Genomic DNA, 24,472 nt, shown 5'->3' with positions numbered 1-24,472 from the left:
AGGCGGCAGGCGGGAATCGAACTCATGCGGAAGTGGCTTCAGATTCTCAGTGCTGTGCTTTAACCCGCTGCGCCACCAGGGAGGGCCTCTTTTCTGTTTTTTTATGAAGTTTATTTCAAGACTAATAAAAAGTGTGGCATATAAAAACAACAGAAAATAAGGACAACACATCTATTTGTATTATCCATGCCCTGTGACTTGTAGGGAGAGACAAGTGGGTCATGGTGTGTGTATACACAAGTGCTCTTATAAATCAGAAGTTCACACCATTATGCTTTTGTATTGATTACTATTTATAAGCTGGCTAATTTTTTCATATTTATTTATTATATTTAAAAATACTATTATAGTAAGAAAAATTTCATTATAGAAAATTTTGGACAACCTAGACCATTGTAATTAATTTAAAAAATTGAACAAATAACTCCCATTGACATTTTGGTGTATGACAATGTATTTTTTCAGTATTTTAAATATGTCTATACATTTTCGATAGGCATTAAGTTCCAACAACTTTACTTTTCTTTGCAAGTATGCAAGATTTTATTTATATATGTTGATGTGTATTAGAAAAATATATAATCCACATGTCAAGTTCTTAAACAGGAATACATTTTTTCCCCTTTTTGAAAAAAGATTTAATATAAGAATTTGTTTAGTAAAATTCTCACATCTTTTCTCATTAGCATTAGATCTAATGAAAACAACTCGCTTGAGGATACAGCTCTATTGTAGTTGTAATTTTGAACCTGGCTTAAATGTAAACTGCAAGTTAACATGAAATATTATAGAAAAGGTAGATAATTAATAGAAGAAAATAATTCTCAACTTTAATAAAAGAATGACTGTGAAAAGGCAATGTGATTTATTTAGCAGGTTAATGCTCTAGAAACATATTTGCTTCTGAAAATCTTCTTGATCTTAGAGTGTCACAAATTCCTTTCATTATTGTTTTTTGAGTTCACCTATATAATTCTACATGGACTGGATAATTCCAAATCTTCTGTGTGGTATTCATTTTCATACACTGTTATTTATTTTTGTACAGTATTTGACTTTTCCTCTCATGTAGTCCCATAAATATCCTACCACATCACCAGTGACCTCTCACCCTACTCCCTGGGGCTCTTCCCTCTCCTATTTTGACCTATTTTCCTCCCCCTCTCCTGCTATATGCTTCAGATCTATAGTTTAGCATTAACATTTTCTTTGTTCAGTTTCTTTATATTCTTCCTACAAATAGAACCACCTGATATTTTTCATTTCCCTTCTAATTTACTTCACTGAGCATAATCCCTTCTAGCGCCACCTAGGTTGCTGTGAATGGCATGAGTTTATCTTTTTTGATTGCAGAATAGTAATCTATTGTATATATGTCATCTTTTTTTTTTTTAAGATTTATTTATTTCTGCATACAGAACTGGGGTACAGGCCAGAGACTCAGGGGTGGCGAAAGACTTCACCAGAGACAGAGTGGGGAGCAGAACAGGCAGATGGACGAAGTACACTGCTGAGGGGAGCAGTGGGCGGGTCAGGAGAGGTCTGCCACACCATGTGGTCACCTCCAGGGCAGGCGGGAATCGAACTCATGAGGAAGTGGTTTCAGCTTCTTAGTGCTGTGCTTTAACCCGATGCGCCACCAGGGAGGGCCCTATATATGTCATCTTTTAAAAATTTTTTTAATAATTTTATATATTTTTACATCATTTTTCAATTTTATACAATATATGCTTTATCATCTTACATTCAATCCCTGTGAAATTTCTACCACCAGTTCATCCATGCACCATCCATCACCATAGTCCATGTTCTCTTCCCACCCCTGCTTTGATCCTGCTCCTTCTTCCCTTCCTACAGAGTTTATATCCCTGTTGATTTTATATGCCACATCTTCTTGATCCATTTTTCTGTTGGGACATTTCTGTTGGGAATTTATTTTCTTCTCTCCTTGGGGTGAATTCCTAGGAATGGAACTGCTGGGTTATATAGTAGGTCTGTTTTTAGTGTTCTGAGGAACCTCCACACAGCTTTCCACGGTGGTTGGACCAGTTTGCATTTCTACCAGCAGTGTAAGGAGTTACTTTTTCTCCATATCTTCGCTAGCATTTGTCCAAAAACTTTATTTTTATGAACATTTGTAATTGGTTAATAATAACTCCTATGTTTATCATTACTTAACCATTTCTATATTGTTCAAACTTTTTTCCATATTTTTATAAACAATTTTCTCAGTGAACATAAATCTTTGTTTTTATATCAAATAGTTCGCTTAAAGTAGATTTCTAGGAGTAAAATTATTGGAACAAAAGATGTAAACATTTTAAAATAATATTGTAAGTAATAAAAGTAATACAAAGTATTATAGAAAACAGAAAGCATAGAATTAAGATGACTCATATTTACTCTTATCAGAGATGAACTTTAGTTAACTTTGGTTAGTCTTTCTCTATAAAAGTGTGTATGTGTATATAATTTTTAAAACAAGATTAAAATTTTAATCCTGTTTAGTTTGAGATTGTACTGGGAGCATTTTCCAATGCTGTGAAGAATCTTAGAATTCTTCATTTTAGGGCTCTCCCTGGTGGTGTAACGGGTTAAAGCACTGCATTATGAAGCTCTCCGAAGCCACTGCAGTACAAGTTTGACCCCTGGCCAGGGAGCTGATCCACATGGTGTGGCAGCCCTTCTGACCTGCCCACTGCTCCCCTCAGCATTGCACTTTAGTACATCTGCCTGTTCTGCTCCCCACTGGGTCTCTGGTGAATCCTCTCACTGCCTCTGCATCTACAGCCTGTACCCCAGTTCTGTAAGCATAAAATCTTTCTTTAAAAAAAGAGAATTCTGGGCCCTCCCTGGTGGCGCAGCGGGTTAAAGCACAGCACTGAGAAGCTAAAGCCACTTCCGCATGAGTTCGATTCCCGCCAGCCCCGGAGGTGACACATGGCGCGGCAGACCACTCCTGACCCGCCCGCTGCTCCCCTCAGCAGTGTACTTCGTTGATCTGCCTGTTCTGCTCCCCATTCTGTCTCTGGTGAAGCCTCTCACTGCCCCTGAGCCTCTGGCCTGTACCCCAGTTCTGTATGTATAAATAAATAAATCTTTAAAAAAAAAATAATTCTTCATTTTAAAAGGCCAAAGGTGTGGTGGGTGAGAGGACTCACCAGAGGCAGAGTAGGGAGCAGGACAGGCGGTTTGATGAAGTACACTGCTGTGGGGAGCAGCAGGCAAGATAGAAGTTTGCTGCACCACGTGGGTCAGCTCCCAGGGCCAGGGATCGAACCTGCACTGAAGCAGCTGTGGCCAGCTGTGGCCAGTGCTGTGCTTTAACCTGCTGCGTTACCAGGGAGGGCCTAAAGGGTGTCTGATGTATTATTATTGTGTACGATATGCCTTTTTTTGTTACCCCCCACCCATATCCATGATGTTCTTTCTAGTTTTAAAGTATTGTTTTTAACTGTCAGAAATAAAGTTGCAGTGAGCATTTTGTTTTTAAACTGTTGTGTTTCTAACCAGAAATATTCTTAGTAGTCTCAGAATTGGAATTACTTGACCAATGGATATGTGCATTCTTAGGATGTGTGTTCCAGATGCCTTCTAGAGTCATCACCAACAGAATGGTTGGATGCTATACAGTTTTTGAAATGGATTAGACATGAGTCTGTAGCTCTTTGTTCTGAGGAAACAGTCATAACTTTCACTTTCTATTTATTGCTTTATGGAAATTGCAGCATTTCTGGATTTTGATCTAACAGTTAAAGAAGCAATAAATTATTGCATCTTTAAGGGGAGAGATGAACAGGTAGTTGCTTAGACTTGAGTGAAGAGTCTTAGTCTAAGAATAAAAAGTCAAATCAAGAAACAGACCGTTGAAAAAGAGAGGTAGAATATAATTAACTACAATTTCCTCTCTCTCTTTTTTTAAATTTCCTTTGGAAATAAATTCTTCCCAGTTAAAATACCAATATTACAAGTTATCCCTGCCTACAAGGTCTGAAATAATTGAGAGGCTAAATGAACCCAAAGACTGATTAAGACTAAATAATTTTTCACTTTCTTTTAGACCTTATTTGCCTTTGTGCCAACTATATTATATTGACTGAATAAATAAAATATATAAAGAGATGAAGAAATGGATAAAAATTAAATTATTGTAAACATACACATATCAGGATAAAAGAAATGATGAGAATGTTCATTTTCAGTTTATTCATGATTTACCATAAAGTTTTGAAAAGAACTTTTTCAGGATGCATATATGTGTGCTTCATAGGCTACCTGCTGATAAGGAATGTTACTTACTTTTTTTTTTAGATTTATGCATACAAGACTTGGGGTGTAGGCCAGAGATGGGGGTGGAGCAATGTTGGGGGTGAGGGGGTAGGTGACGAAAGGATTCGCCAGAGACAGATTGGGAAACAAAACAGGCAGAGCCACTGAAACACACTGCTGAGGGGAGCAGCTGGCTTAGACAGGAGAAGTCTGCTACACCATGTGGGTCACCTCCCTGGCTGGGGATCAAGCTGTGCTGCAGTGGCTGCTGTTAGCTTCATAGTGCTGAGACTTAACCTTTTGGGTCACCAGAGAAGCCTCAGGAATGTTAGACTAGTTTTGATCCATACAGTTAATTTGACAAGAACATAACATTATTTTTAAAGGTCATTGAGCTTTAAATTTCTGTTGACCACTTGTTCTCAAGTTTTGAAGGAAACTGACTTTAACCCAAAGACTCCCTCTGCTGGGTAAGAATGGGGCTAAGAGCAGAAAACCAGAAGTTGGGCTTGAATAGTCACAGACTGCTTAGGGTACTGGTTGGAGTACCTACTGGTTTCTTGAAATCCTGGTGTTCTCCACAGGGTGCCTTCCCCGCCCGACTGAAGAAAGTGCTGATTGTGGGAGCGCCTATATGGTTCCGAGTGCCCTATTCCATCATCAGCCTCCTCCTTAAGGACAAAGTCCGAGAGAGGGTAAGCAAGCTAGTTTCCTTTTATTGGAAGGTGGATTAATATATTCCTATTCCCCTGCTGTTGAAATTCAAATCCTGCCAATTAATTTTCAACCTTCAAAAAATTCCTCTTGGCTTGTCTCTTAGAATACTTACTATTTCTGTTATGTATTCACTTACGTTCTCTGCTATTTTTTTAGTATTCAGCTCAGTACAGGCTGTCTCTCCCACTGCACTATAGGTTTCTGGACATGTGGAGCTGGACGTAGTTTGTCTGGCACACCATCCCTTCATGGTGTCTTGCTTAAAGATCATACTGAAGAATGTATCTCATTAGGAATGTAGGGACAGCTAATACTTTCGAAATTATGTCTAGTGTTGTTCAGGCCTTTAATATTTAACATCTTTTATTAAACAGTTAACCGTTGAACAACATGGGTTTGAGCTGCATGGATCCATTTGTACAAGGACTTTCTTATAGATAGATGTTGTAAATTTATGGTATTGATATGGGATAGTCCTATGAATGTATTTTCTCTCTCTCTCTCTCTCTCTCTTTTTTTTTTTTAACACTGTAGCATTTTCTTTCCTTGAGCTTTATTGTAGAACAAGTGTATAGAATACATATAACATAAAATGAGAAATGCGTGTGAATGGCCTGTTTATGATAATGGTAAGACTTTTCCAGGTGCAGGCTATTAGTTGTGAAATAGTATAAGATTTTTGTAGAATGGAATTACAGAATTCTGTGGATAATAACAATATAAATAATTATGTCTGAGGCAACATGGGTTGGAGAGAGGAAATTGAAGGCATTTAGAGACCTATTAACTCATAGTCAGAGAGATCTTTCCTAATAAAACTTTTTTTAAGAAGATTTATTTATTAAAGCATATAGAACTGGGGTACATGCCAGAGGTGCAAGGGCAGTGAGAGGACTCACCAGAGACCAGAGTGGGGAGCAGAACAGGCTGACTGATGAATTACACTGCTAAGGGGAGCAGTGGGCAGGTCAGGAGAGGTCTGCCTCGCCATGTGGATCATCTCTGGGCAGGCGGGGTTCGAACTCATGCTGAAGTGGCTTCTTAGTGCTGTGCTTTAACCTGCTGCACTACCAGGGAGGGCACCCTAATAAAACTTTTTGAGGTGCCTCCTTAGCCTTGTTCTTAACTTGTATTATATACAAAAGTGCTTATGAATTCAAAAAACATTGAGTATCTTTATAGTCTAGTTCTGGGCCCTGGGAATTAGAAGAAAGGACATTCCAGGAAGAGGAAGCCACAGGAGAGACAAGCTTTTAGGAGGAAGAGCCTTCCTTTTTTTTTTTTAAAAAAAAGATTTATTTATTTATTCATATAGAACTGGGGTAAAGGCCAGAGATACGTGGAGGGTGAGAGGATTCACCAGAGACAGATTGGGGAGCAGAACAGGCAGATCAGCGAAGTACACTGCTGAGGGGAGCAGCGGGAGGGTCAGGAGAGGTCTGCCACACCGTGTGGATCTCCTCCTGGGCAGGCGGGGAAAACTCATACAGAAGTGGCTTAAGCTTCTTGGTGCAGTGCTTTAACCTGCTGCACCACCAGGGAGGGCCCAGCCTTCCTTTTTAACACAGATTCAAAGGCTAATTTAGTCTAGCATGACTGGTTTAAGATAAAGAGAAGAATTAGGTATTTTTGCTTTTCTAGCACTTTCCTGTGCTGCCCTACCTGAGTGACTACTCTTGCCATAGAAATTTATCTTTGAAACATCCATGCTGAGTTGTGAGTAAAACATAAGCTAATAGGAATAGATTGCCTTAGTGCGCAGTTGGCAAAAATAACCATTACCCATGCATTCTGAATGGTCAGAAAGGCAGGTACCAGCATGAAATGGTATCGGAATACCTTATAGTATAAAGTCTTTGCTCAGAAGGTGTTATAACAGGTCTCCTAATTCTCGGAATGAAATTGGTACACATTATGGGAAGGCAAACCTTTGGAAACTCATGATTCCAAGCCCAGGTAGATGAAGTATAGTTTACTTCCTTTACAAGTACGCCTAATAGTTCAAGCAAATCTGATCCTGTTTTCCAAATGTCATTTTTTAAGTACATTTGTTTTTTATCTTCGCTATCTCTCTCTCTCTCCCCCTCTCCTACCCCTCCAATTTCACATAATTCTTCCTGCTCTTCCAGATTCAGATATTAAAGACATCTGAGGTTACTCAACACCTGCCCAGGGAGTGCCTTCCAGAAAACCTGGGTGGGTACGTCAAAATTGACCTCGCCACTTGGAATTTCCAGTTCCTGCCCCAGATGAATGGCCACCCGGACCCCTTCGATGAGATCATCCTGTTCTCCCTCCCTCCTGCCTTAGACTGGGACTCGGTACATGTTCCAGGCCCCCATGCCATGACCATCCAGGAGTTGCTGGACTATGTTAGCACTAGGCAGAAGCGAGGCATATATGAGGAGTATGAAGACATCCGTCGTGAGAATCCCGTTGGCACTTTCCACTGTTCCATGTAAGTAGGAAAGGTGGAGCTGACTGTCTGCGGTCAGGATGGCTTCTGTCCCGTGCTAGCAGCAGCTCCTCCACATCTCACTTCCTTAACGCAGACATTTGTGTGAGGACGGTCACTCATTTAAATTAAATAGTTTCTCTTATCCAGAAAGGCACCTCCGTCTTTGGCACTCAGCAACAACATACTCTGCTCTAAGAGGAGCACTGTAATAATGGACACATTTTTTGGGTCATTTTCCTGAAATGCAAGTGTTTTTAGGGGAAAAATTATACAAGTGTTTTTAGGGGAAAAATTATACAAGCCATTAAAAGGCTGGTCATTTCTCCTGCCTACAGTATGCTGTCTGCTCTGTTCATCTGGGTGATTTCTCCTTAGACCATTTCTAGTAGAACATGCCTTCCTGAGGAGGCATACTTCTGCATTTAAAATGAGCCATAATCAGTAAGAGCAAAAAGTTGTTTCTTAGGAATTTGGGATTTTTCTTCTACCCGTGTCCTATCACAAAACCTCCTGGCTAGTTTATAACTGGGTTGATAACTTTGTTGGTAATAGAATATAAATTATTTTTAATTATCATGTTTTCATTGCCTGCAGCAATTACTCTCCAAGTAGTGAGTTCTGTGAATTGAACATTAGGCTCAAATGCCACAGTAGCTAAAATCTCCTCTGTGGTTCAAGTTATTTACCTTCTCTGCACCTTAATTTTCCTGTAATAGGTGACTCTGCTACCATTTACTTTCTTAGCTTAAATGTTGTAGGAATCCATAATTCTGTGAGTACCTCTTCCCCCTTTGTGATTCCTGTCCAACTTAGTCAATGTGCTAGAAAGAATGTGTAGGGAGAACCTTTTAGCAAATGGAAAGAGGGAAAATTCAGAAGAGGGAATTCGAAACTGAGATAGGGGAATTAGAGCAGAAGCGATTGAGAAACGAGCCAGCAATAGCAAGAATTCAAAGAAAAGAGAAGAAAAAGGGAAAGCAGAGTGGTTAGCAGGTGGAGAGTCTATTCTTTTCTCCTATGTAGCTTCCTTCCCGACCAGCTCAAGACTCTGTTTGAGTCCTAGCAGTTTTCCCCTATTAGTTTTGAATCAGGGAAGTACTACAGAGCAGGAAGCAGAACTGGGTTGCTCAAAAGGACACACCCTGTCTTGGGGAGTCCTGACCTTGCTGCTGGTGCTTCTGCTGTGAGGTCCTTGAGATGTCATTTCTGCAGGACCCCCTTTCCACCTATTAAAAGAACGGGCTTAGACTGTCCTCTTGATTCTCATCGTTCATCACTCAAACTGGCTGTCATGTCATAATATCAGACATGAGAAGCATATCCCTGTCCTTTGGAGGAACTTCCTACTCTTGCCTTTCTACAAATGAATGAGCCTCCTCCCCACCCCTGTGGCATTTCAGGATCATCATTAGCTCCAGACCTCTGCCCCACACCAAGTTCCAGTTGAATTTTTTACACAGGACAAACTTTGTTTCCCTTGAAATTCTAGATTATGAAGTAGATACCCATGACTCTTCATGGACCAAGAGACCTTTTGTTATTGTTATAGGTTTTCCCCCCTATACCTCCCCCCCCCAAAAAAAAAGATGGCTTTTTAAAAAATGGAACTTTTTATTAGGAGATAATTGTAGATTCACAAGCTATGTAAGAAATAATACTCAAGTCATATCTACCCTTTTCTTATTTCCCATTGTAATATTTTCCAAAAGTATAGTATAGAATCCCAAGCAGGTCATTGACACTGATACCATCCACCAGTCTTACTCAGGTTTTTATATATATATATATATATATATATATATATATATATATATGTATATATATTTCATTTTATGCAGTTCTTTCATCATACATGCAGGTCCATTGCTGCAATCAAGATTCAGAATTCCATCACCATGTACTTAACCTCTGTATTCACTAATCTGTTTGCCAGTACTGTAATTGTGTTATTTTAGGAATGTTATACAGAAATGTTGTCATAATGCATGTAATCTTTTGGATTTGCCTTTTTTCAATCATTATAATTCCCTGGAGATTCGTCCTAGTTGTCACGTGCATTAGTATTTTGTTCCTTTTTAGTGTTGAGTGGGGTTCTATGATATTAGTGCACCATAGTTTACTCATCTGTTGAAGGACATTGTTTTTTTTTTTTTTTTCCTAGTTTTTATCTGTAACTAGTACAGGTGCTATTAAGGTTTGTGTTCAGGTTTTGTATAAATGCCACTGCAGCCTGAGTTTGATCCCTGACCAGGGTGCTGACCCCTGTGGCACAGCAGACCTCTCCTGTGCCGTCTCCTGCTCCCCTCAGCAGTGCATTTCAGTAGGTCTGTCTGTTCTTCTCCCCACTCTGTCTGGTGAATTCTCTCAACTCCTGCACTGCTGGCCTGTATCCCAGTTTTTCTATGTATAAATAAATAAAAACAAATCTTTTAAAAAACAGTTGTATATATGTAAGTTTCCATTTTTCAGGCATTAATACCAAGAATGCTTATGAGAAACTTCTCAGCTGCTTTCCAGATTGACTGTCCCTTTCATGTTTCCTTTTCTCTGCTCAGCAATGTGTGTTCTTTGCTTCTTTACCAGTGTTTGATGTTGTCACTATTTTTTCATGTTAGCAATAGCTATGGGTATGTATGAGATCCTGCTGTGGCTTTAATTTACATTTCCTTCATAATGATGTTGAACATCTCCCCGCCCCCCCCATGCTTATTTGGCATCTATAGATCCTTTTTGCAAACTACCTTTTCATGCCTTTGTCCATTTTCTATTTGAATTTTTAAAAATGGTTGATACCACATCTTTATCTGTTCTCTGTTCGTTGGGTTGTTTCCATATCTTGGCTATTGTAAATAATGCTGTAGTGAATATAGGGATACATACATTTTTTCAAATTAGTATTTTCATATTCTTTGCATAAATACCCAGATGTGAAGTAGTTGAATCATACGGTATTTCTAGTCTTCATTTTTTGAGAAATTTTCTTTTCCACGGTGCTTGCCCTAGTTTATATTCCTACCAAGAGTGTACTAGGATTCCCTTTTCTCCATATCTTCATCACTTTTTTTTTAAGTCACAAGATTTTTTTTCAAGATTTATTTATGCATACAGAACTGGGATACAGCCCAGAGGTGCAGGGGCGGTGAGAGGATTTACCAGGAGTAGAGTGGGGAGCAGAATAGGCCGACTGATGAAGTACACTGCTGAGGGGAGCAGCGGGCGGGTCAGGAGAGGTCTGCGGTGCCATGTGGGTCACCTCTGGGGCGGGGGATTGAACTTATGCTGAAGAGGCTGCGTGAGCTTCACAGCACTGTGCTTAAACCTGTTGCGCCACCAGGGAGGGCTCAGTTGTTGTTTGATGATCTGCATGGAGTATGATGTGGTATACATACACAATGTAAGACTGAATTCTTAAAAGAAGATGAAATCTTTTTTTTAAGTTATTAAAAAAAGATGAAATCTTATCATTTGCAATAATTTGGGTGGAACTTAAGGGGATTATCCTACACAAAATAAATGAGATGAGGAAGACTCATAAATACCTTTATTAGTATGGATGATAAAAAACTAAATAAATGAATAAACAAAACAAAAACTTAACACTTAGATTCAGAGAACAGATTGATAGTTACTGGAGAAAAGTAAGATTGGAAGTGTCTAAAAGAATACAGATGAGCAATTATTTCATGGTAGATGGAAAAGACTTTTTTAGTGGTGATTTATTTTTTTTAACTTTTTTTTAAGTTGTATTTATTTATGCATACAACAACTGGGGTACAAGCCAGAAGTGTGTGTGTGTGGTGGTGGTGGGCAGGGGAGAGGATTCACAAGAGACAGAGTGGGGAGCAGAACAGGCAGATCTACAGAAATACACTGCTGAGGGGAGCAGTGGGTGAGACAGGAGAGATTTCCTGTGCCACGTGGGTCAGCTCCCTGGCCGGGGATTGAACTTATGCTGCAGTGGCTGTGGATAGATTCATAATGCAGTGCTTTAACCTATTGCACCACCAGGGAGCCCCTTTTGGTGGTGATTTTCATGAGGTATATACAGCTGAGAGAGTATAATTCTATATACTTGAAACTTATATACTGTTATAAACCAACATTATTTCATTTTTCCAACATCTTTGTAAGTATCTCTGCTTCACTTTTTGGGTATATACTGATTAGTTCCCTTATTATCATTTTAGTGAGGCTGCTGGATGAAGTAAAGTCAAACATGTTGACAACTGCCTTGTTGAACTGGAATTTGAGAGTTTAATTTGAGTATTTCCTAAGATGAGTAGTAAAAAATTTTATTTGTAGCTAAATTTTATTTGCTGTTGTAATCTTCTCCTTTTTTCTTTTGAATGGGAAGATATTTATTTATTTCGTAGTACATATTGAGCATGTGAACCTTATGTGTTATTATATTGACTAGATAATGCCTCGTTCTCAGGTCTCTGCTCCCAGCAGTAATTGAAACTTATTTTTGTACTAACACACTTCATACACACACACACAGTGCCCCCACCTTTTCTTTACTTTCACCAACCTATTGCATTTCCTTCAGGTCTCCAGGGAACCTAGAGAAGAACCGCTATGGGGATGTACCCTGCCTGGACCAAACTAGAGTGAAGCTGACAAAACGAAGTGGCCACACTCAGGTAGAGAGATAAATTTCACTTTTTCATGAGCACTGAGGGAAATTTAAGCCTCTTCCAAATTCAAGCTTACAAATACTGTAGTAGAATGAACATGGACTCTAAGCCAGAGTGAGAAAAATTTGAGTTAAATTTGCTACATACTAATCAAGGCTCTGTATGCCCACAGAATCCTGAGTGGCAAGTAGATGAAATACTTTATGCAGATGCCTGTTGCATGAGGTCTGGTATCTTGTGGGTGCTTTATAAATATTCAGTTACATCATCCATCATATTGGTCGGTGTAAATGCATCAGCACATGTCAACTCTCATAAGTAACCTTTGACTTTTCCATCTGAAGATCTAACCAAATATTTTGGACATCTAGTGTGTATTTATATATATATATATATATATATATATACACACACACACATATACATACATACATATATATATAAATACCTAATGATAGAGGTGAAATGGTTAAATGGCTATCATTTAACATTAATTTTTGTAATGTCTGCATATTAAGAATCATATATTAGTACAGATAGTGAAAATATTATTGAAACTCTTAATGTTCTTTTATATCAAATCTTTGCCCTCACACACATTATAGGAACTTCTGTAACTCCCTTCTTTGCTCTGTGGTGTAACTTGGGGAAAACATTGCCTTTTATTTGGCCATATGTGGTATGTGGGTAAGGATCTGAGAATCATGGTTTCAATCACTTTTGACCCAACTCTTTCAAGCACACAAACTGGTTTTGTAGTCCTGACTGGTATCTTTCAGAGCGTTTTTCTGCAGGAACTTTCACTGAGCATCTGACTGACTGAGGGCTGGAGTCAGAGGTCTCTGTATTTATGTCTTGTTGAATATTTTGTCTCCAGTACCTAGCAGAGTACCTGGCATGTATCAAACATTCCTTAACTATTTGTGAATAAGTGCTGAGTGAACCCCTTTATCTCAAGAGGGTAATTCTAATCATACTGTGGTTAATTTGAAGATGATCACCGAAGTTATAATCCTTCTCATTTCTGCAGGCATTGGCAAACTTTATTTTCACAGTAAGTGGAGAATTCAGCTTTATTAGTTAACCAGATTTGCTCTTAGAATTCTAATGACATTATTTTTTATTCAGTGTGCCCCATAACATTAGTGTACTTGGTTTCATTCTCTCTGCAATTCAGTTTACCCTCAAGTCTCTACTTTATTTCTGTGGTCCTTTTCAATTATAATGTCTGATAATTCTTTTGCAATTGCTGATTTTAATTCCCAGTGTTCTCAGAGCAAGGATTCTAAAAGCTGGTATCCCAGTTAAAAGGAACTAAGTTATCCTTAAAAAGGGTGACATTTCTTTTCAAAGCACGATGGTAGCTCCAAAAGTTACAACTTCTGTGCTGATGTTTATTGGCACATTTATACTCCTCTATGCCTTCTTATCTGGATCCTGCAGGGCATGCATTTGAATGTGTCAAGCTGAGCAGGATGGGCTTTGGCTGTCTGTGGGTTGGGAAACTTGGCCAGGAATCATTGTTACTTTTAGCTTACTGCATCTGCTGTAGGTGGTTCATTAGTTCGGTGAAGGTGTCCACGTCAAGATAGTGAGGTCAATGCCACCTGCTGTGAGATGAGAGAAGAACAGAAACTCTTGCCTAAATAATTAGCGGGAAGGTAAGTTGGTAGACTCACTGGCTAGCGGACTTATATCTAGGTAATACAGGTTTGACCATGAGAAGGAGACACTTTCTGAGGGTGGCTGTGGGTTCTGACAGTTCCTAGTGTCCTTCAGTGACGGCACCTAGTAGAGAAGGGGTGATAAGTTAGGGACCTGTCCTGGTCTCTCTGTGTTGAGTAGGGAATGGCTTTTGCATGGCTTACTCTTAAAACTTTATTTCTTTGGCACTCCTGTAGCCTACCACACACTGCCCCTAACAGCTAGATACTCTTAACTAGCTGTATCTGACTTAAACAATCATTGCTTCCATGTTTCTCTTTATCTGCTCGAATTAGAGGATGTTGGTAGAGATCTTGTGAGTTGTAAAAAATGACATTGAAGGAAGAGTGAAGACATTGGGAAATGGGAGGAGACCCTCAGAGACAGTGAGTCAAGAGTTTTTCGTTGACACACCTCTGCAGTTGGCTGTTGGCTTTGTGTCATAATAGGAAGCAATAGACAGTGGTGCTAGATGGGAGTCTAGCTTTCTTCCCTTTCTGTCACCTGACCTTCTTAAACATGTTCCTTCCTAAGTTGTTTGACTTGCCTCCTTTTGGTCTGGAGCTGCAGTGCTGCAATTTCCAGTGGACTCCTTTTTTGCTAAATAATAGCTTTATTGAGATAAAATTCATATACTATACAGATCACCAATATAAAGTGTACAGTTCAGTGGTTTTTAATATTTACCACCTGAAAAGGAAACCCCATGCCCTTGTCTGTCACTCTTCATTTCCACATACCCACCTTAATTTATTTAGTTTACTTATCTATTCTGGACACTTCATATAAGTGGAATCCTGTATTATATCACCTTCGTGTCTGACGTATTTTACTTAATATGTTTTCAGGGCTCATCTATGTTGTAGCATGTGTCAGCATTTCACTTTTTTTATTACTACAAAAATACTCTGTTGACACTTACCTGGCAGGGGAGACACCATGATCACAAAGGTGTTTCCCTGGGCGAGGCTTATCCATTGCTCTCCAGATGTGCTGACCCCTGCGACTTCCCCAAATGTGGGAAACTCGGCTGCATGATTTGTGGTAGTGGGGGACTGTGTCCGCGCTCTCTCCTCAAAACAAAACAAAACAAAAATAATACTCTGTTGAATATGTGGATACACTACATTTTATTTATACATTCAGCCAACATTTGAGTTATTCCATATTTTGGCTGCTAGGTGTTTTTGTATGTAAGTTTTTCTGTTGATATGTTTTCATTTTCTTTAGTAGTGGAATTGCTGGGTCATATGGTAACTGTCTAATTTTTTGTGGAACTGCCAGACTGTTTTCCAAAGTCACTGAACTATTTTACACTGCCCCTAGCAGTGTATGAGGGTTTCGATTTCTTCACATCTTTGACAGCGTTTCTTGTTAACTTTTACCCGTAGCCAACCTAGTGGGTCTGAAGTGGTATGTTACTGTGGTTTTGATTTGCATTTCCCTGATGATATCCATTAGTGTATCTTCTTTGGAGAAATGTCTATTCAGGTCCTTTGCCCACTAAAAAAAATTTTTTTTAAAGCTGTGGAGGTATGAGAGTCCTTTATGTATTTTAGATACAAGTCCTTTATCAAACACGTACACTCTGTGGGTTGTTGATGGTGTCTTTTGAAGCATAAATTTGAAAACTTAGTGTAGTTCATTTTATTTGTTTTTCCCTTTGTTCCTTGCCTTTTTGGTATCAGATCTAAGGAGCCTTTCCCTTAGTCATGGTCACAAAGACTTACTCTTAACAGTAAGCGTGATCATTTTGGATTTTTGTGTGTGGTGTGAGGAAGGACTCATCTTGGTCTTTCCGCATGTGGTTACCCAGTAGTCCCAGCAATATTTGTGGAAGGGAGGTTTGAATTGCCCCATTTGCTCTGATTTTCTGCCTAACAAGAAGAAACTATCCTCACCTTGGGTTTTATTTACTTACTACATCATTTTCCTGTCCACATGGTGTATCCCACACAGCTGCAATGATATTTCCTTTGTATCATTAGACAGATTACATCAATGCCAGCTTTATGGATGGCTACAAGCAGAAAAATGCCTACATTGGTACACAAGGTAAGTTGGTTTGCCTCTCATAAAATGGACTTTTTAAAAAAAATGATAACTGGAGGTGATGTTAGTACACTAGATCCTAGCCTTTCATAAAGGTTGGGGGTGATTGAGGAAGGCAGATAAATATGTAGCATTTCTGAGTCAGCTATTCCTGGAAACTTACTGCATAAAAAAAAAACTGGAGAGATTTGAACACACAATCTGAAAGAAGACTTTCAGATTGTTTCTTAGTATTGCCAAGCCAAGGGAATGGAGCATCAGTGCTCAGTGGCCAATGCTGTGATCTTTATGTCCAGTAAGAGACAGGGAATGGCAGTGGGACTTTCCAAAGATCAAGGCTAATCTATGAATGGGCGTTGCTGTCCTAAGAGGCTTTTTCTGGTCCTTTTAGGGTGACAGAGCATACCAGTGGTATTCTGACACTGATAGTCTGTGCCAGCTCTGACAGTGAAGTGTACTGAGCTTTACAAGGATTTCAGATGGAGCTTCTTTTGTTTTAAAGATTTATTTATTTATGTATACAAGAACTGGGGTACAGGCTAGAGGTGCAGGAGGTGAGAAAATTCACCAGAGACAGAGTGGGGAGCAGAACAGGCAGATTGACAAAGTATACTTGCTGAGGAGCAGTGAGCAGGTCAGAAGAGATCTGCCATGCCATATGGGTCACTCTCAGGCTGGGAATCAAACTGTGATGCAGTGGCTGTGGACAGCTTCATAGTGTTGTGCTTTAACCCATTGCGCCGCCAGGGAAGGCCCTCAGATAGAGTTGTTATAAGTGCTCCAGTGGGCCTCAGTACTCCTCTAAGCTGGCCTCTTCCATTTCAAGGACAGTAATGCCAGCTTGTTTTCAAATAGGGTGAGAAGAATTCACAACACAAAGGACCTAACAGGCCTTAAAGCCCTTTTATTGGTGCAGAATGTGGCCAGTCAGAGATCTGGTGTTACTAACTGATCAACTATAGTATCACCAGGAATGGGTAGACATTGTATGTTGTGAAATCAGTGAGAACTACATATTACCTTTGCTGTATGTTGCGCGCGCGCGCGCGTGTGTGTGTGTGTGTGTGTGTGTGTGTGTGTGTGTGTAGAAGAACTAGATTGCAGGCCAGAGGTACAGGGGCTAGGTGGGTGAGACAGGAGAGATCTACTGCACCATATGCATGTTAGTGGCTGCAGATAGCTTTGTAGTGCTGTGCTTTAATGCCTTGTACCACCACAGTGAGAGAAATTTCTTGAGAGAAATTCACTATTAAAGTATAACTTTCTCTTTAAAATACCTTTAAGGAAAATATGATCCTTTTTTTTAAAAAAATTATTATTTATGAATACAGATTAGGGTACAGACCAGAGGTACTAGGACATGAGGTGAGAGGATTCACCAGAGACAGTGGGGAGCAAAACAGGCAGATCAATGAAGTACACTGGGGAACAGAGGGTGAGACAGGGGGTGAGACAGGAGAGGTCTGCCACGCCATGTGGGTCACTTCTGGGGCTGGGGATCGAACTCTAACTGAAGCAGCTGCAGCTAGTTTACAGTGCTGCATCCTAACCTGTTGCACCACCAGGGAGGGCCTCTTTTTTGATTTAACCTGAGCCTGAGTGATGCTGGGTGATCAGGATCTGATCAGCAACACCACTTTGCCAGTGGTTTGAATGTGAAAAATAGACAAGAAATACTTGGAGCCAGAGTAGGGGAAAATGCACCAGGATGGGATTCTGAGATGAGGGAAGGGTGTGCTTAACTTCTTGATGTGTACACTATGACAATGCATGTGCATTATAGAAATTTAGAAAATAAGATGAAAATCACCCATAACCTTAAGACCCAGAGATAATGTTAACATCTTACAGCCTCTCTAATTCTTTTCTGTGCATACTAATAAATATCAATATAAAAATATTACACAAAGGAACTCTTCCTATACATTATCTTTTATTTATTTGATGGTACTTTGTGAAAATCTTTCCACAGCAAAATGATCTTACGACATCACCTTGATACCCTGCTTATATTGGATGTGTGCCCTAATTTAACTAATTATCTCTTTGTAAGTCATTTACTTTACATGGTTTTGTCAGTGTCTTCTGCAAAGAGTAAATTTCAGTATCATAAAATGTTAGTACTTGTAAAAAGTCTTCAGTGACTTCTGAGACAAAACCATTAGTCCTATCCTACTTCCCTAAAAACCAGGAAAAGCCCTGGAAAGTACAAGGAATTATCCTGAGTTGTTATTTCCTGATTGAAAGAGAGTACCTTCCAAGTCCCTGCTCAGTGCCCAGCCCTGTGAAGATTCTGACTCTGAAAGGAGAACTTGATTAAGCACATGTTTGCAGGTTCATTCTTGCAGAGTAAAATGATTGGTGCCATTTTATACTTTCAGTGGTTAAACTGTTTCTGTCCAACTGTGCCATCAGGACCTGAGAGAAGCCCCATATGCAGTGGTGGTGAGAGAAGCTCTTAAGGAAAAGACATTTGAAAATGGGTAGAAAGTGAATGAATGCCATTGGTGATGAGAGAGAGCCCTTGAGCAAAGGAATAGAGGCAGAAGTGAGTATGAAGCAGCTTTCTGAGAAGCAGCTTCTCAGAAAGATTGAACTGGCAGGGGTATTCAGAATAGATTGCAGAAGAATGAGATCTGCTTAGAAAAGTGAGCCACGATGGCATTACAGTAGTTCAGACAAAAGAAGACCTAAACCTTATGGAAGCGAAACTGCTTAGGGAAACCAGGATGGAAAGAGAATGGGGGCAAAAGCCCACAAAAAGAAACATTTCAGGGGCTTCCCTGGTGGCGCAAGGGGTTAGGCTCAGCACTGTGAAACAGTCCACAGCCATTGCAGCACAATTTCAATCCCTGGATAGGGAGGTGACCCACATGGCCCAAAAGACCTCTCCTGTCTTGCCTGCTGTTCCCCTCAGCGGTGTATTTCAGTAGATCTGCTTGTTTTACTCCACACTTTGTCTCTGGTGAATCCTCTCTCCCCTCAGCCCCACACCTCTGTCCTAAATCACAGCTCTTGTATGCATAAATAAACAAATCTTTAACAAAGTAAAGAAACATTTCAAAGACAAAAATCTATGATTTGGTGATTACTTTTGGGTGATGAAGGAAATGAGTATGTCAGAGTAGACCAACTTTTTAAGACTGAGTGATTTAAGAATGCCAGAATTGATAACATGGGAAAGTAGAAAAATAAAGTTAATTTTGAAGGAGGATACTGAATTACAGGCCTATTGGGTCTGAGATGAGCAGACACAAAAGGGAAATGGTTTAAAGAGGAGAGGCTGAGGTGAGATGTAACTACTAGAGATGTGCGTACATTGACCTGGTCAGCCTAGATGTGTAGTTGAAGCCCCGAGTAGAAGGCTCTCAGTGAGTGGATAATAGCGCTTCTCTGATTGCCACCACAGTTTGCTTGGGGAGCGGTGAAGTGCAGACTGTGCATCATAAAGTTCTTCCACCAGCGATGCTGGTGCTGGTGAACCACTCTGAGGATCAGGGATGTAGCAAGGAGACCAGGGGCCAGCACCTGTGCCTTGGGGTTAGTAATTAGGAGGAAAAGCCTAGAAGGGAAGCAGTGCTTCCCAGGGTAACAACCCTTGTCTTTTCCATTCATTCCAGGCCCTTTGGAGAATACCTATCGAGACTTCTGGCTCATGGTATGGGAGCAAAAAGTCTTGGTGATTGTCATGACTACTCGGTGAGTTGATTCTCTCTCTTCGCACTGTATCCTCTTTCACCTGACCAAAGCATGAGTGATTCCAGAGGGGAATTTAACTGTTAGGAGCAGTGAGGATTAGGAAAACCTTGGCAAAAGTTTGAGATGTCAGCCTTTTCTTAGCTGACCCTGAGTTAACACAGCCAGGGTCTTGTGGAGATTGCTACTCCTGACTTGTTAGAGCTTTAATCCATGGTTCCAGTGCCCTTTGTAGTGATAGTCTACTCTGAAGTCCTGGCCTTAGCCATGAAGGAAGTATAGGGAAACACGTGCGGTTGGCTTTGGAGCTGGCTCTCACTTCAAAGGCAGCTGTCTCCTGTTTTCCCTTTGCTCTCTTTTTCCTGCTGTAGGAGAACTGTAAAAGAGAGGTGACAGGTAAGAGGCAGGAAGCTCTTGGAAGAAAGGGATATTTTTCAAATGATGGTTTACAAACCAAATCTGCCAAAACTACCGTTGATTGGGAGAGTAGATAGTGGGAGAGGACCACCGTGGAGTACTTCAGAGCCACTGAAGGGGTGAGGTGACCTTGACCCAGGTCTGCTGGCTCCATAGGAGTTCTGTCTTTCCCACTTGCCTGTCAGCTTGGGATCCTTGTGGGGAAGAGAATGAACAGTGTTGAGGTTAAGGTAGAGGGTTCAGTCTGAGCCACCATATTCTCTTTTCTGTCTTAACAATACCAGAAATGTAAGGAGTACCAAGTATCAGGAAAGAGTTCAAATGATATAACAGGTGCTAAAGAAATGTCTGCTAAACGAACACATGCAGAAACTTTAGCTGTTTTTACATGCTTAAAGTCAAAAGGCTTCCCTTTTCACCAGGAAGCAAGGCAGACATTAGGAGCAATGTAAGACATGATATTGCTGCTGGGGAGGTGGGGGGGCGCGGGGCAGGGGCTTGGGCTCTGCTGTGTGAGGAAGGTAGAGGACTTACTTGCTCTGTTGTCTCCAGCTTTGAGGAGGGCGGCAGGAGAAAGTGTGGCCAGTATTGGCCTTTAGAAAAAGACTCTCGGATCCGATTTGGCTTCCTCACAGTGACCAATCTAGGAGTGGAGAACATGAACCATTATAAGAAAACAACGCTAGAAATTCACAACACAGAGGTAAATCCAGGATTCTGTTTTCTTACTTTTTTGAAACTGCAGGAGAACCTTTACTATAAAGAAAATCTCCAGAAGAAACAGGATATTCAACCTAGAGTCAGTATATCTAGATTGCCTCAACACAGCTATGACACTGCTTAGGAGCAAGACTTATGCGAAATCTGGATCATACAGTACAGGAATTCTGTGCCCTCTCTAGGCATTTATCCTTTCTTTTGGGTCTGAAAAGGGTTGAGGGTAGTAGGCTGAAATCTTGGGGGTGGGAGGGTCCCAGGGTTGCAAGTATGAAAACAGCAGAAAGCTAGTCAGGAGCAAGCAGAAATGGCCTCATTAACTTTTGCTTCTTTTTTCATTCAAGGAGAGGCAGAAACGCCAGGTGACCCACTTTCAGTTCCTGAGCTGGCCAGATTACGGTGTCCCTACCTCGGCAGCTTCCCTCATTGACTTCCTGAGGGTGGTCAGGAGCCAGCAGAGGCTGGCCGTCAGCAGCCTGGGTTCACGCTCCAAAGGACAGTGTCCCGAGCCCCCCATTGTGGTCCATTGCAGTGCCGGCATTGGCAGGACAGGTAATGCACCTGATGTGACTCCCAGAGCATTAAGAGGCTGTAAAGGTGAAGAGGAATATGAAGCTTAGAGTCATTTTTTAAGAATTTGATCCATGGATGGTGAATTGCTATGAAAAATTCCTCTTTTAGTGCCCCTAGTGCTAGTTGTGCTGTCAGAATATATAACCATACAAGCTCACCCTCTGGGGCTGTACGTCCCGTCTGGATGCTCGCCCTCACCTGGGTATGGCAGGTAGCTGAGCTAGGCAGCTACTGTTTTCCATCCTCCTGCCCCCAGGAGGTTCCTACTCTGGGCTGTGCTTCCATTGTGGAGCCAGTAAACAGTTTGCGTTTGAAGGGGATGTGCATTGCAGGGACTGCTGGCCTTTCAGCTGCAGAGGGTCCCTTTCAGGAAAAGTCAGGATATATTAATAGGTTTGTGTTAAGTTTCTGTAGAGAAGTTGTAGTGGCTCTGAAAATCAGGGTCTGGGAAGTGCAAGTGCTGTCATTATATCTGAGTTTGAGGCAGGCACTTCCTCCATGTCACTTTCCCACCCACTTTGTTACCCCTATTTCCCGCCCCTTCTTGATCGCCCACGCTCCCTCTGACTTCCTCCCTCTACAGTCCTCTAAGGCCTTAAGTCAGCTGACTTCCTGCCAGTAGCCATCTGCCTTTGTTTTCTTCCATTCAGTCATGTCTGGGTTTCTTGGTAAAGGTGGGAGAGAGGAGAGGTAGACCAAGTGTGACCACTCCCTTCCTTTCTTCAGGTACCTTCTGCTCATTGGACATCTGCCTGGCACAGCTGGAGGAGCTTGGCACCCTTAATGTATTCCAGACGGTGTCTCGCATGAGGACCCAGAGGGCCTTCAGCATTCAGACCCCTGAGCAGTACTATTTTTGCTACAAGGCAATCCTGGAATTCGCAGAAAGAGAGGGCATGGTGCCCTCCAGCCACAGCCTCCTGGCCATGGAGAGTCAGTAACTGTCCCACAGGCATCCCACCTGCTGACCAGCCTTCCTTATCTACCCTGGACACCGCTGAGCCTGTAGGTTGCCATCAGTTATGTTGAAGCCATGGACCAACCTCTTTATTGTGTCTCCCGGCGCACGTGTGCACGCAAGGCAGCCTTTTCCTTTGGCTAGATAGATGTGGTGACATTGCCACTAGAAAGGGCCAGCAGCAATGTGTTCTTAATTCCTAGCACCTGCTATTGAACTGTGCCTTATTAAAACCAAATCGTGGCTATCAGTTTTTGCCAGGGGCCCCGAGGTAAGTGGGGAAGGAACCTCTCCCCGCCTTTCCCAATGCCATTCTCTTTTTCAAGGTCTCTTTCTGGTCCCTTCCCCTTTTTAGGATTTGATGGGGAGGTTTGGTGAGTATCCACCTTCCTTCCCGGAGAGCTCGACCAAGTTACATAGTCTAAGAAACGTCCTGAGTGCCAAGCACGTTTATACCTAGGGCGCGTATTCCAGTCTTTTCTGTCCTTCTGTGTGTGTGCGCGCGTGTATGTGCACTTACGTGTATGGGTCCATATGTACGTGTGTATATAATCTAAACTGTATGTGATAATATGGTCGTATTCTATAAACACATATACACAGATACTCCTTTGTAGAAGTTCCTGGGGCTCCGTGTTGCAGTTAGGTCTCCTGGCTTCTTGGACCCTACTTTTACCCAAGACTAGCTGGGGCGGGGGGTCATTGGCTCCTGCTGTCAGAATGCAGCGTGGTGGAAGAAGACACAGCCACATCCACTGCCCACGCTCCTGCCACAGGCCTCCTCCTTATACAGTGTCTTCTCTTCCTCCAGGATGCTGCCTGTCAGAGCTGAGAATACTGCTTTGTGGTGACACTGGTTTAATTCAGAATGGATTGTCCTTACCTAATGATCTCTCTGTTTACTCTGTGGACTGGGGAATAGACCTCCACTGTGATTCCAGATAGCCTCCTTCCTTTCCCTGTCCCTCAGGGACTGAGGTATAGATGAATTTACAGAACAGCCAGAGCCAGTAGCAATTGGTACGATGTCTTAGAAGGAAAGAGAGGGAATCCGGGTGTGTGAGAAAGGAAACTATTATGAGACTCCCTCCTGAGAAAATGAGCTGCCTCTCACCCCCACCTTTGTTGTTGCTGGAAGCTTCCTTTCCTTATGCCACTTGATCCTCAGAAGTCCATCTCTTCCTGCCTTCCAGTCTGCCAGGCCCTGGGTAGGTTCAGTGTCACTAAAAAACTTAAACCCAGCCTGGGAGAGGCAGTTCCATGCAATCATGGTTTGTTCCCTTTTAACCCAAACTGTCCCTGTCTGCTTCTGGCCTACCAGCCTGATGTGTCAGAGATGGAATCAACAGTCCCCAATACTATACATTTTCAAGAAAATCCCAGGAATCCTAAATCTTTCCCCATTGCAAATGAGGTTGGCAGCTGATCAGACCTCGATAATTTTATACTGTAATAAGCTCTTTGAATGTATATATTCTTATTTTTACAATCTCTTCATTTTGTATTTAACGTTAATGAAATGAGTCAGATTCAGAAAATAATTGTAAATAATTCATATTCAATATCTCACAGTGCTACAGTTTTGTATTTACATACAAATATACCGACATGATCAAATCCTTTTAGCTTCATCAATTTAGTAGCAGTCTGGTGTTGGGAACCTGAAGAAGGGGTCCAAGAGCTGATCTGGGAGGTTTGGGGAAACAGGGAGGGCTCCAGGCCTAGAAGCTGAGACTTTAATTTCTAGAACCACCCACTGCATCCATAGGCCATGGCCCTAGCCCTGGCCAGACAGAGGAACCAGCACTGTTGAATGTTTGCTGGGTGCCAGACTCCATGCTGATGTTTTCCCTCCATGATTTCATTGAAACCTCACAGCCCATTCCCAGGAACACCCAGTGAGGCATTATTCGCCCTAGGAAGGTAAAGCCCAGGGCAGGTATCGTGCTTTGCTCTAGAGCTCAGGTTAGACTGCTTACAACGCCTTGACCTCTTCATTGGTTTGCCCTCTCTTAAATATCAAGATAGGACCTTTTTTTTTTTTTTTTAAAGCTCTCTCCTTTCAAAGCATAAACAGTTCTTAAATTCCAGTTTGTCGCTATTTAGCCCATGCTACATGTAATAAAGGGTCAGTGACTGGTTCCTCTCAACAGGATCCTTGGGTCTATAGCATATTAAAGGGGTCCTTCTCTTAGAGAAATGCACACATGAGGATACACTGGTCCTTGTGGAAGAACTTAAGTCACTGCATCTCTCCCTTAGAACAGAACCAGA

The 24,472-nt window shown here is 41.4% G+C and overlaps 1 protein-coding gene across 1 annotated transcript in view; it reads left to right on the top strand.

The window, feature by feature from the left end:
- PTPN9 (protein tyrosine phosphatase, non-receptor type 9) overlaps positions 1-23,818 on the top strand; it is a 60,819-nt gene extending 37,001 nt beyond the window's left edge. Inside the window, exons 6-13 of the mRNA XM_004687584.1 lie at positions 4,854-4,964; positions 7,116-7,444; positions 11,994-12,087; positions 15,774-15,840; positions 19,458-19,536; positions 20,503-20,653; positions 21,012-21,219; positions 21,967-23,818. Coding sequence (XP_004687641.1) covers positions 4,854-4,964; positions 7,116-7,444; positions 11,994-12,087; positions 15,774-15,840; positions 19,458-19,536; positions 20,503-20,653; positions 21,012-21,219; positions 21,967-22,181 — 1,254 coding nt within the window. The 3' untranslated portion in view covers positions 22,182-23,818. The remainder of the gene's footprint in view (positions 1-4,853; positions 4,965-7,115; positions 7,445-11,993; positions 12,088-15,773; positions 15,841-19,457; positions 19,537-20,502; positions 20,654-21,011; positions 21,220-21,966) is intronic.
- The last annotated feature ends 654 nt before the right edge of the window (positions 23,819-24,472 follow it).

The sequence above is a fragment of the Condylura cristata genome, unplaced genomic scaffold (assembly GCF_000260355.1).
Source record: "Condylura cristata isolate star-nosed mole 26May11 unplaced genomic scaffold, ConCri1.0 scaffold00023, whole genome shotgun sequence".
Taxonomy (NCBI): Eukaryota; Metazoa; Chordata; class Mammalia; order Eulipotyphla; family Talpidae; genus Condylura; species Condylura cristata.
The sequence above is the reverse complement of the archived record's forward strand: the minus strand, read 5'-3'. Positions and strand labels throughout refer to the sequence as shown.